The sequence below is a fragment of the Anabrus simplex genome, chromosome 3, assembly GCF_040414725.1.
Source record: "Anabrus simplex isolate iqAnaSimp1 chromosome 3, ASM4041472v1, whole genome shotgun sequence".
NCBI classification, from domain to species: Eukaryota; Metazoa; Arthropoda; class Insecta; order Orthoptera; family Tettigoniidae; genus Anabrus; species Anabrus simplex.
In genome coordinates, this window is record NC_090267.1 from 107,286,082 (window position 1) to 107,299,636 (window position 13,555).

General features: G+C 38.3%; 1 protein-coding gene across 2 annotated transcripts in view; it reads left to right on the forward strand.

Annotated features, from left to right (window-relative positions):
• Positions 1 to 1,756: 1,756 nt before the first annotated feature.
• hyx (cell division cycle 73 hyrax) overlaps positions 1,757 to 13,555 on the forward strand; it is a 221,799-nt gene continuing 210,000 nt past the window's right edge. For both annotated transcript variants that reach the window (XM_067144180.2, XM_068227012.1), the window contains exons 1-2: positions 1,757 to 1,905; positions 12,535 to 12,640. In XM_067144180.2, coding sequence (XP_067000281.1) covers positions 1,775 to 1,905; positions 12,535 to 12,640 — 237 coding nt within the window. In that variant the 5' untranslated portion in view covers positions 1,757 to 1,774. The remainder of the gene's footprint in view (positions 1,906 to 12,534; positions 12,641 to 13,555) is intronic.

The window sequence follows — 13,555 nt, forward strand, 5'->3', positions numbered from 1 at the left end:
GACTCGATTCAGACACAATTTATTAAACTCTGTATCGGGGCTCTGCAATCTTCCTCCAATAATGCGACCTTGGTTGAGGCTGCGGAATTCCTTTTATATTTGACGAGAGAATTGCTTACCTCCAATTATATTCTCAGGACTCTCTCAGTTACTTCCCATCCCTCCTTCCCAAATTACCCTTACTCGTACGAAACTATCAGGAACGAGGTTTCATCTTCTGATGTAACTTTGATTGACCGTGAGACATCCAGGATCTAGTTGGGTCGCCTATTCGTGTAGACTATCAGCCGTCCTACATAAGCAGTCCGTTGCTCAGTGTACTCCACGAGGTACTCCCCTACGCCGCTACCCAGCTCTTGCCTGGGCATATCATTCCCTTTTTACCCTTCTACATTATATCATGCGTACCCCGTCTCTATCTAATTATCGCCTTACTTTTCAGGCAAACTATTACGTCCCTCACATTATTGTGCCTTCATTCGGGGGTTCTCCACACTAAGGTCAATTATTTGGAAACAATTCTAATAAATACTTACGGATAGCATTGTCCCAGGATATTCATTACATTTCCCCAATCATATATACCGATGGGTCCAATAATAATAACAACCCTCCAGGTGTAGGGGCTGCTGTTTTTTCCTCAGATCTCCACATTTCAAAACAATATCCACTCCCGTCGGAGACATCTCTTTTTACGATGGAGGTTTTTGCGATCCGTCAAGCCTTACTATGCATAAAGGATTCACAACTCGACAGTGCCTACTTTGCTCCTGATTCCTGAGTGTCCTCCAAATTTTAAACAATCCAAGTTACCGGAAATTTGTACATTCAATATCTTTGAAAACTTTATTTCGATATACATCAATTAGGAATAATGGTCACAAAAATTTTGATTCCTGGTCATTCTAATATTCAAGGAAATGAACAAGCTGATTGGCTAATTTGGCAGCTCAAGGACAGGGCGTAACATACCATTTGGCATTATCTTTTACTGATTTTTGGGGCAGTTGTCGAGATAGTATTAGACACTGATGGCCGGATGATTGGAGTTACACCTCGCGTTGAACGGGTCGAAGTTTGTTTACGATCCTTCCGATTATACCTACATCTCCGTGGTTTAAACAACATTCTTATTCTAAACGTCATATCACTAACATTATTCGCTTGCGTCTCAATCATATATGCACGCCTGATCAGTTATATCGTATGAAATTGGTCGAGTCCAACCTCTGTAAATGCCGTACTTCGGTTGGTACAATTAATCATATTTTGTTTCAATATCTGATGCTCGAAGTTAGTAGAATAACATGGTTGCAGCTGCTTTTTAGGCAACCATTCGCGTTAGCCACTCAACTATCATGTTGGGTTCTATATCCCACGCCCACTACGGTGGTAGCCCTGTCTAATTTCCTTTCCGAAACTGCATTGGATCTCGGCATGTTTGTGTGGCAGCAAGTCGTCGATGATTATTATTCTGATGTGAAGCATAGTACCTTGTGTCCTTGTGCTATTCCTGTGTGTTGTAGATTCGTAGTAGAATTGTTATCCTCTATTTTCTACTTTATCACTTGTGTTTTCGTCTCCTCCGTACTTTGAAGTTCAATATACGTCAGTGACTGGGTAAACCGGTATTCAGCCAAGTCCAGTGAATTATAACGAAAAAGAAGAAGAAGAAGTTTTGGTTTTTGATTTACTCATTGGTTGTTCTAGAAAGCCCCCTCCGCCGACCTCCTTGTTTGGTTGTTTTTTTTTGGTCACTTCCGTTTAAGTAAAAATGGCTGATCCGTTGAGTTTGTTACGGCAGTTCAATGTCAACAAAAAGGAAATTGTTGAAAGGGATAATCAGATTATATTTGGTGAATTTTCGTGGCCGAAGAATGTCAAAACAAATTATTTGATGTGGGGGTAAGTTTTATTACAGTTGGAACGTTGTTATATTTTATGTACATGGTTGTGCTGTGCTAACCTAGCCTCAATCTGGTACCATGAATTTGGACGCAGGTGTCATTTCATGGTTATGATTTGCTTGTTACTGGCTAATATCAGAAGGATCGCAGACGAGCACGAAGGTAGAACGGGTCCTGAGTTTGAAATAACCTTTTTATACACACTATTTAAAACGAAATTATAGCTGTTTTGGGGTTATGGTTATTAAGATTAATTGATTCGGCGTGACAATGACAACTGTTTTCGAAACTTTTTTAGGATATGTCTTGGGGTATTAGTGTATTGAGTGAGATATCACAATGCTCTAGTTTTCATCGCTGTGCGATTATTCGTAATCTTTTGGAGAACTAGACATTAGATTGTTCCATTATGTGGCAAGGAATATATTACAATTACACTTATTGAATTACATAGGAAGGGGAGTTAGGGATTGGAATAACTTACCAAGGGAGATGTTCAACAAATTTCCAATTTTTTTGCAATCGTTTAAGAAAAGGCTAGGAAAACATCAGATAGGGAATCTGCCACCTGGGTGACTGCCCTAAATGCAGATCAGTAGTGATTGATTGATTACGTGTACGATGATCAGCTGCCGATTCCTACATCGTTGCATGATACCGTAATTCGGAGGAGGCTGGGCGTCAAGCAATTACCATACTTTCTTTTTCTTATATAGGCTTTGACAATATGAAAGTGACTGAGGTATGAGTAATACTAGTAATACCATTCCTTATGCAGCCAGTCCCTGTTATGAATGGTGTGAAAATATCGCTCATAGGGTAGGTAGTTGCATGCATTTCAGTGCGCTTGGCAGACTGATATGTAATAGCAACAGCTGGCTTGGTGAGGAAAGCAACGGGAAACCACCTCACTCCTCATTTCCCTAGTACGCCTCTTCAGTGATGCCTAGGCTATTTATGACAGCTGTTGGCGGAGCTGCAGAGGATCAAACCAGCCTTCGGGCTGAATACCTAACATACATTGTAGGTAATGCTGCAAGTGTTAATTGTTATCTGGTTTTCCACGACCGTTCCGTATCTATTTCTGTGAGTTCGTTATGTGATGACTTCTTTAATCCGTATATTACATGTATTCTCTACTTTGTGTGAAGTTTCTCCCTCTACCTTAATGAAGGTCACGGCTGCTTCCTTCCCATTCCTAGGCCTTTCCTGTCCCATCGTCGCCGTAAGACCTATCTGTGTCGGTGCGACGTAAAGCAGCTGGCAAATAAAGAAGTTTCTCCCCTTGTCTTTTGTTGGCACATCTTGGAAATTAATAATCACTCATTAGAGTAGTAACTCTACATACTTTTGGGATGTGTTTCTTGGTGGAATAATATAGAATGTAAAAGTGAAATTCTCCCAGGATCATGAGATGTGAAGGTTTCGTAAACGAATCATATCCATAAAATTTCATTGTAATTTTTGTCTTTACTTTTGTAAATGAAGAGTGAAGCTTCAGATTGGAACAGCAGTCTCCACAAAATATGTTGCCAAAGGCTGTCCACAAGGATCAAAATGTAGCCCTGGTTTCTGAAATATCCTTTATGATGACCGCTTCCAACGGGATGTCGGGTCATTGCCTACACCGATGATGCTCTTCTAATTGAAGCTGAAAATGTGAGAGATCTCACTGTTCAAACAAATTCTGCCTTTTTAGTGTTTTTAATTGGGATGAAACTAAGAAATTGCAATTTAATGCAATGAAGGTCAAAGCAATGTTTCTCATGAGGAGAAGAAAACAGAAGAAACCAAGAGTAATTATGAATGAACATCAGATAAAAATTGAGGATCAGAATCAGTTATTTTTGGGCATTACACTGGACGAACAACTCACATTCAGAACTCACTTCAACAGCTTAAGAATTGAAGCCAGTATGTTTTTAAAGGGACTAACTGTTGCATGCAGACCATCATCGGGACTGAATTCAGGAGTACTTAAAATAATTTATTATATGGCATTTGTGCCACTGATTCTATACTGTGCCTCTTCTTTCCGAAACACACTGGGAAAGAAAGAAATGGGCCCGGAATAAATTATTGCAAATTCAAAGAGGCTTTGTGCTCCGGATCTCTCAAGCTTTCAGGTTATAAAAAAAAATAAAAAATAAAAAAAAGAATTTGTATCTCTCGAGCTTACCGAACAACTTCTACCGATGCAGCACTTATTAGGTTTGTTCCAACACACAGTTCGGAATGTGTTCAGAACCGATACCAACAACTGTGGATGTGCAAGCGCAAACTGAGTACCATTCAGAACCGGTTTGTTATTGCAGCGTGTTGGAACGCAAATAGAATCGTTCTGTGCGTAATCAGCGTCATCCAGCGAGAGTGAGAGAAACGAATCATTTATTTGGCGGGTATTTTATTACTGTAATTAAAACTACATCGTCACATTCTCTTTGAACTACAATAAGTGGCGATGGATTTATCTAAAGGTAGGTTCAATAAATGTACTACATTGCAGTCTTATTATTGTAATTTTATTAATAAATAAATAAACTTATTTAATTTTATAATGCAAGTGTAATACGGCACATAGTAGTAAATATAATAAAACATAACCCAACCCACGAGGAGTATTGATCTTAAATATAGGTCTAGTGATTACACGAAATTTGTTAGGCTTTTTGTAGAAAATTACTAATTAAATCCCCGTTGTCCAGAATTGCAGGAATTCGTGATCTTCACATCACCCACTGCGTTAGCTGGGGCAGAAGGGAATGAATTCAAATGGACGGAGAACCAAACGAAGATGCTGATAGATCTGTATAAGAAATATCATGGTAAGGTTGGAAAACTCAAGATGAAGAATAGAAAGCAAATGTGGCAAGTTATATCTGAAGAGCTGGGAAAGGAATTGGCCATTAAAGTAATGCCTTGTAATTGTGAGAACAGGTGGAAAGTTTTGGACAGAAATTACAAGAAATTTATTGATAATAACAATTCTACTGGCAGGGGGAGGACAATCTTTCCTTTTGTGGAAGAAATAGAACTTGTGTATGGCCACAAAACATCAGTGTATCCTGTCTTATTGCTGGCCACACACATCCAGCACACACCAGACAATAATAAAGTAAGGGCTACAGATGAGGTGCAACACAGCGCTCCAGATGATGCACAACCAGGATTTTCAGGTGGTGGGCAGTGTGATGAAAAAACCATCTCACAGTAGAGAGGTCACAAGAATAGAAAGAGTACCATCCTGGAATCCATACAAAATGACAGGAAGGCATATCAGGAATAAAGGGTGAAACTGGAGACTGAAAAATTGGAGATACTGAAGACAAGAAATGTTTTGATAGAAGAAACAGAATTATGAAAGAAGAGATTGCCTACAAATATAAATCAAGTGCCTTACCTGATAGTAATTAATTTTGCATTGTAATTATAGTTATAATATTATGTATACTACTCTATTGTTACCACAAATGCAATGTGCAAATGTAAAATCCAATACATTGGTTAATGCCAATTAATTTTGATAGTAAGTATAGTTACCAGGTACATATTTTCTGTGCTTTCTTTTTCTTATCATTACATACTAATTTTTTCTGCAAATGTAAATATAATAGTTAATACCAATTAATTTTTATAGTAATTATAGTATGCGCACTTTTTAGTGATAGATTTTTGTACTCGTTGGAGAAGTAAGAAGGTTTCCGTTAATACTGCCAACTGAATGGAAATGAAATCTGAATTGAATCGATAATATGATCGATCGATATGAATTTTATAAACCTTTATTATTTTAAGCAAACAACTGTATCACACACACAATATATAATACTATATAACATTTCCCGTTGCGAAACGTGTTCCTAGCATGAATTCTATAGTTTGGCTTTGCTGTGTAAACAACAACAGTACGAGTACTTAAAGTGTACGCCAGATGGCGCACAGCGATGATAAGCGATTCTTAGTTTGTGTTTCAAAGGTTGTCAATACGAATCTCGAAGATAACCGAAGTCGACCACTTCAGCACTAGGGTGTAAATCTATCACTAAAAAGTGCGCAGATAGTATATTGTTTAGTATACTTCTCTCTTGTTATTACATATTTTTGTCTATAAATGTAATGTCTTAGTTGATACCAATTCATATTTTATGGTAATTATTATAGTTAAATATTATTTTGTGTGTTACTTTATTCTTCTTATTACATAATTATTTTGGTCTGCAGATGTAAATGTAATGCCTTAGTTGAGTTAATACTAATTAATATTTTATTGTAATAATAGTTATATTATTTTCTGTGCTACTCTCTTCTTGTCATTATATAGTAATTTTTGCCTGCAAATGTAAATCCAATGCCTTAGTTAATGCCAATTAATTTTTTATAGTAATTACATTTATATTAATCTCTAATTGCTACTCTATTCTTGTTGTTACGTACATCTTTTTGACTGCAAATGTAAATATAATGCATTACTTAATACCAATTATTTTTATAGTAATTATAGTTATATTATTTTTCTATGCTACTCTGTTCTTGTTATTACATACTTCTTTTTCTGCGAAGGTAAATATAATGCCTTAGTTAATGCCAAAAAATTTCAAAAGTAATTAAGTTATATTATTTTCTATGTTACTCTATTCTTGTTATTAATACTTATTTTTGTCTACAAAATACCTTAATTAATGCAATTTTTTTTTGTAATTTTAGTAATATTTTGTATGCTATTCCATTCTGTGATTCGTGGTGTGGGACAATAGTCACACCCTAGTTCATGAACCATGAACAACGGTTAAGTGACCTAGTAAGTGGTCCTGAGAGTTCAAATCAAATCAAAATCTCTTTATTTGCAAATGAGGTGTCTACCTCGGTGGCAAATGGTACACTAAAATACATTATTGTCAAGCACTAAATAATAAATTCGTAGATCTAGAGAAAGCATATGACAGGGTACAGAGGGAAAAGATGTTCACTATACTGGGGGACTATGGAATTAAAGGTAGATAATTAAAATCACTACAGTAATTTTTAAAACCGGGCGAGTTGGCTGTGCGCATAGAGGCGCGCGGCTGTGAGCTTGCATCCGGAAGATAGTAGGTTTGAATCCCACTATCGGCAGCCCTGAAGATGGTTTTCCATGGTTTCCCATTTTCACACCAGGCAAATGCTGGGGCTGTACCTTAATTAAGGCCACGGCCGCTTCCTTCCAACTCCTAGGCATTTCCTATCCCATCGTCGCCATAAGACCTATCTGTGTCGGTGCGACGTAAAGCCCCTAGCAAAAAAATAATAATAATAATAGTACTGGGAGGTACACCCACCCAGTTTATTCAAATGAAGCGCCCTACAAAGCTAGATCAGGTAGATAATTTCTAGTATTTAGGTTGTGTGTTCTCCCTTTTGTCTTATTTCCTGTTGCTCCTTCTGGAGCATAGGGCTTCCGTGAAACACTTCCATCTGTTCCTATTGTTGGCTAACCTCTTCACTTCATTCCAAGATTTTCCCACTGTTAGACATTCCTCTTCGATCGTCCTTTTCCAGGTTTTCTTTGGACCTCCGCGTTTTGTAGCGCCTTGGGGGTTCCAGTTGAGCGCAGTCTTTTCAATGGCTCCAGCGGGCTTCCTTAAAGTATGTCCTATCCAATGCCATTTTCTCTCCCTTATCTGCATTTCAATTGGCTGCTGGTCAGTTTCTTCCCATACATCTTCATTTGAAATAATATCCGGCCATCTTCTGTTTATGATACATCTTAGACAGTGATTCACGAAGACTTGCAGCTGTTTAATCGTCTTCTGGGTAACTTTCCACGGTTTACAGCTGTAAAGCAGAACAGACTTCACATTTGTGTTAAAAAGTCGTAGCTTAGTTTTTCTAGAAATGTTCTTGTTTTTCCATATAGGATACAATTGAACATTTGCTTTCCTGATACGACTCTTACTGTCATCTTCTGCTCCTCCAGTTGTAGTAACCATACTCCCAAGGTATATGAAGGAGTCTACTTGTTCTACCTCTTTATCATTTATAGACAATTTATCATCAATCTTGGAATTGACCCTCATCTCCTTGGTCTTATTAATATTTATTTTAGGTCCAGCATCCTCTGCTTCCTCCTTCAACCGCTTAATCGTCTCTTCCATATCTCTGAACCGTTGAGCCAGTAGGCAGATGTCATCTGCAAAAACAAGGTCTTCTAACCTATCTTGTAAGCCCCACTGGATCCCCCTTTTCCGACCTCGATACACTCCTGAGCACACTATCCAACACAAGTAGGAAAAGCGTCAGAGAAAGAATACAGCCCTGTTGAACTCCTGGGTCACATCTATTGGTTCAGTAAGATCTCCCATATGCAGAACCTGACATTTATAACCCTCGTACATATCCTTTATAATATTCAGAATCTTTTGTGGTATACCATATTCTTCAAGTGTTTGCCACATAACTCTATTATTTGCAGAGTCGAAGGCCTTCTCAAAATCAATGAAAGTCAAGTAGAGGGTGTTCTGCCATTCTGTTCTTTGTTCCAAGATGATTCTCAAAGTGTTTATGAGATCGACACAGCTATGGTGTTTACGAAAACCAGCCTGTTTCCTTCTAAGGCGCAATTCCACAACATCCTTCACCCGCTCTAAAATGATCCTTGAAAGCACCTTACTTGGTACCGACAACAATGTAATTCTTCTCCAGTTATCACACTTAGTAATATCCCCTTTCTTTGGTATCTTAACAATCAGGCCTTTCTTCCATTCAGCTGGTAGCTTTTCTTCATTCCAGATCCTTTCCAACAGGGGGTGCGATAATTTTGCCGAGGTCTCAATATCTGCTTTAAGTATTTCTGGCGCGATATTATCCATACCGGGTGCTTTTCCAGTTCTTATCTGTTTCAAGGCCTTCTCTATTTCCGAACAGGTTGGAGGATGTAAATTTATTCTTGGGTCACTATCTACTGGTTCCATTTGTTGGTTTTCATTCTGTTCTGTATCTCTATTGAGCAACTCTGAGAAATGTTCCTTCCATCTTTGTAGCTGTTCTTCCCGGGTGGTCAGTAGTTCACCTCTCTTGTTTTTAATGGGTTTATTCCTACATAAGGTATTAAAGTACAAAATCAACATAATCAGCATAATCATCCACAGGACAAAACTTAAATAAATTTTAATTCTATTATTCTGTCAATTTTGAATTACCCGAGAATATTGGACAGATTGATTATAAATTATCTGACCACCTCAATCCTCACATCTTTGTGATACTATACAATTCCTTAGCATCTCCCCTTGCTGATGCCTCTTCTGCCATTCGTGCTTGTTCATCTACCCACTGTGTATGATCTTTTCTTCACACTCTTATCAGCTTCCACATATTCCTTTTGTGCTGCGGCTTTCTGTTGTCTTGTTTTACACATATTAATCTTTGCCTTAACTAGCTTTCTAGCCTCTATTTTTTTCCAAGTATAATTAGACATCCATTCCTTCTTGAGATAATTGTGAAATCCAAGCACCTTCTCACTAACATCTAAATATGTGTCCTTGACTTTCTTCCATGATAATTCAACATCCATCATAAGTTCTGGTTCAACAGCAAGAGCTTCAAAGCGGTTTCTTAATTCTATCTGGAATTCTTTCCTTTTACTTTCATCTTGCAATTTACCTGAATCAAATTTCTTGTTTCGCCTTTCAAATTTCCTTCCACTTGCCACAATTTTCATTTTAAACTCTGCAACTACCAGGTGATGATCACTTCCAATATCTGCCCCTCTTTTATTTCTGACATCAGTCAATGATCTTCTAAACATTCTACTTATGGCGATGTGGTCTATCTGGTTTTCTGTAACCTGATCTGGCGACACCCATGTAATCTTATGGCATCGTTTATGAGGGAATAAAGTGCCACCCACTACCAAATCATGGCTAGCACAGAAATCAAAGAAAAGCTCCCCATTTTCGTTACAGTCACCAACTCCATGCACTCCAATAATTTGTTCCAGTCCCTCATTGTTAGAACCAATCTTTGCATTTAAATCCCCCATCACAATAATAATCTCTCTCTTTCCAACTTTCTTAATAGTCTCATTTAGCTGGCAGTAGAATTCTTCCTTTTTTTCCAATCTCTGACATTTCTGTGGGAGCATAACATTGGATCACAGTCACATTGCGAACCCGGGTCTTGAATCGAGCTGTCATCAGTCTTTCTGAGATGGGTTTCCAATCAAGGAGGCTCCTCTTTGCAGTTTCATTCAATAGCATTCCTACACCTTCTCTATGTTCTGCATCCTCCCCCATTTGCCCAGAATACAGTAATGTGCACCTATTAAGAGTCTGTATTTCTCCGAAGTCTGGCCACCGTACTTCACTTAATCCGAGGATATCCAGCCTATATTCCTCCATCACTTTAGCCACTTGCTTCAATTTACTGCGCTCTCTCAGGGTTCTGACATTCCAAAAACCTATTCTCGTTTTCCGTTTCATGCCAAAAGTCGTCGACTTATTATCCATCCGGTTGTGTTTCACTTCGGTTTCTTTAATAGTTTATATTTAAGGCTGTGCGAGTTGTTAGCCCACAGCAACCTGAGATTGGTGGTGGGACTGCCACCTAAGCCTCCAAGCCTGCCGTTTTCTGTTGGGGTTGTCTCCCTTAGCCGTTGAAGATCCCTCTTCACCACAAGGCAGTGGTTCCCCATGTTTCTCTAAACCCCACGGGAAGAGGGTTGCCTCGTCTGCCAGATTTGCCATTCCAAAAGTATCTTTTTCCACCGCATCTGCCATTGAGGACTTCACCAGAGCCCCGTTAGCCGTCACTTTTCAGGGTTCCTGTAGGGCCTTCACAGCTACCGTAGCGGTCATGGGGCACACACAGTCCCCGCTGTACATCACCCCTGCAGGCAATCCCTTACTTCATGCCGTTGCCCATCTCCCACGACGTGGACGAGGGGTTGGACTTATGGGAGGCGTGTGTTCTCCCAGGATGGTAATAAAGTGAGATTGAATCAAGGTGTAGTCAAGTTAATGCAGTGATCTCGCAGTTGCGATCAACAGTATTCTGTAAGAAGGAAGTCAGCTTCCAGACGAAACTGTCTTTACATCGGTCTGTTTTCAGACCAACTTTGTTTCACGGGTGCGAAAGCTGGGTGGATTCAGGATATTTTATTGATAAGTAGAAGTAATACATATGAAAGTAGCGAAAATGATTGCTGGTACAAACAGATGGGAACAATGGCAGGAGGTTCTCGGGATGAGGAGATAAAGGATAATTTAGGAATGAACTTGTTGGATGAAGCTTCACGCATAAACCGGCTTCGGTGGTGGGATCATGTGATGCAAATTGTGGTGGATAGGTTATGTAGGAGAATAATGGCCTCTGTTATGGAGGGAGACCAAGACGATGATGGTTAGAGTCAGTTTCTAATGATTTATAGGTAAGTGGTATAGAACTAAATGAGGCCACAGCACTAGTTGCAAATAGAGAATTGTGATGGTGTTTAGTAAAGTCACAGAGGCTTGCAGACAGAACACTGAAAGGCATAACAGTCTATAATGATAATGTATGTATCTAGTGGAACATTGTTTTTGAGTTGTATTCATTGTGGGAGTCTTTTCTTGATTTCAAATCTAAGATGATCCTGAGAGTCTATAGAAATTTTTTGGATGTTAGACTTGGCTTTGGCAATAGTTGTAATGATATCATCTCGACTGAAACCTGGCCCATTAAATTTAGTGTCTGATTCTTGGTCTGGAATGCATTCCAAAGAGGTGTCTGACTGAACTCAACTTAACTTGAACAGTTAACTGGTTAACTTCAGGTTTTCTAATATTATTATTGTTATTCCATATCATGTTTGAAATGTATAAATTGCATTAATCGAAGGATACCGAATGAAGCTAGAGCTTCCAAAATAGGGGAATGACCTTCACTCAGAGTAATACACCTCAGTTTTGATTTCTTACACTCCAGTAAGGATTAAATCCATGACTACTTCCTTCCCACTCCTAGCACTTTCCTATCCTATCGTCGCTATAAGACCTATCTATGTTGGTGTGACATAAAGCAATGTGTAAAAATGTATTTTTTAGGTCTGTTTAGAAAAACTGCCTTTCATTTTGCCTGAGATGGAGAAAATAAAGCTCTGTGGTTTTCACAATAGTTTTGGATTTCATAAGAAAAGAAGGCCTTTGAGCCTGTTCTTCTTGTGAATAAAAAAAGGTTTAGTTGTTCTGTGATTTTTTTCACTCACAAGGAAGATGGTGCATGCTGCCAGAGTGATCTGTTTAAAGCATGGGTTGAGTAGAAAGAAACATTCCTTTCATTCTCTTAGGACACACAAAGTGCACATTTTAAAGCTTTTTATTGAAAATGTATAGTAATCGATGTTGACAAAAATAACTAATGTAAGTAGAAGTATTCAGTCTAGGAAATACACTGTGTCATTTCCATAGTCCGTTTGGAAACAGAATGAAACATCAGGACAAGTTTGTCAATGTTACTATCGGTCTCCTTTGCACATGAAAGGATCAGTATGTCTTTTTATTAGCACCTGAGATTGTCAATTTTGACCAGTCCACTATGTCTTATATTTTACATTGTATTCTGCATGTTTTCATGGTTGCTGTGTTTAATTATTTGTATTTTTTTAATTCTCCAGTTCTGGTAAAGATGGTGCAGCCAAAGAATATTACACACTAGAGTGCTTGTTGTTTCTCTTGAAGAATGTCACTCTCACACATCCTGTATATGTCCGGCAAGCTGCGGTAAGATCTTTATTTTGGAATTTTAAAAACAAATTATGTTAGTGAAATTCTGTTAGTTATTGTGATTAAATGTCTAGGAGCTATATATTGAACAGAGAACATTTTGAGATATGTGAGAAATAAATATTAATTTTTGTAACCACTGAATTTTGAAAAATTTCTGCTAGAAATCTTTAGAAAACATGAATAGTAAGGTTCCAGTGAAATTGAGCACATTGTGTTGATATGGAACAGAGCACCAATAATTATCAGCCGGTTTTAATTTCAGGTGTTGGCATTTATGATGTTTAGTCATAATCTTGGTCTGCAGTAGTCTTAGATGTTGTGTTTTTTGTTGTTCTAGAGTAAATCCAAACTTCTTTCTAATAAAATCTTCCACAGAACAAAATGGCTTAGAATACATTTAAGTCATTTTTATTCCTTATTTCTTTGTAAACCTAATATCAGTGGAGAGATTTGTAATTTTTTATTTCATGCTCCCTTTAAAACCTCGGTACACTGAAGGATTTTCAAATATGTATCACCGACTTCGACAGCTACATTCATTATTATTTATTTACCATAAACCTTTAGAGTATCTATGGAAGGCCAGGGGAAAAGCACAACCCCCCTTCATGCTTAAGTGCGGGAGGTACTGGGTTCAAACCTCACCGTCGGCGGCCTTTAAGATGGTTTTCCGTGGTTTCCCATTTTCACACATACACGCCAAACATTCGCTCCGGAAATAACTGCTCTGTTACCAGCACTAATTCTTAGACCTAGAAAAGGCATACAATAAGGGTGCCTAGACCAGTCATTTGGAAGTGCCTCAGAGAACTCTGAGTTCCTCAAAATTTTGTAGGCCGCTGTGTGCATGTTGCGGGTAGCCATTCAAAATGGTTTAAAACCACACAGGGTGTCTAAAAGGGATGGCGC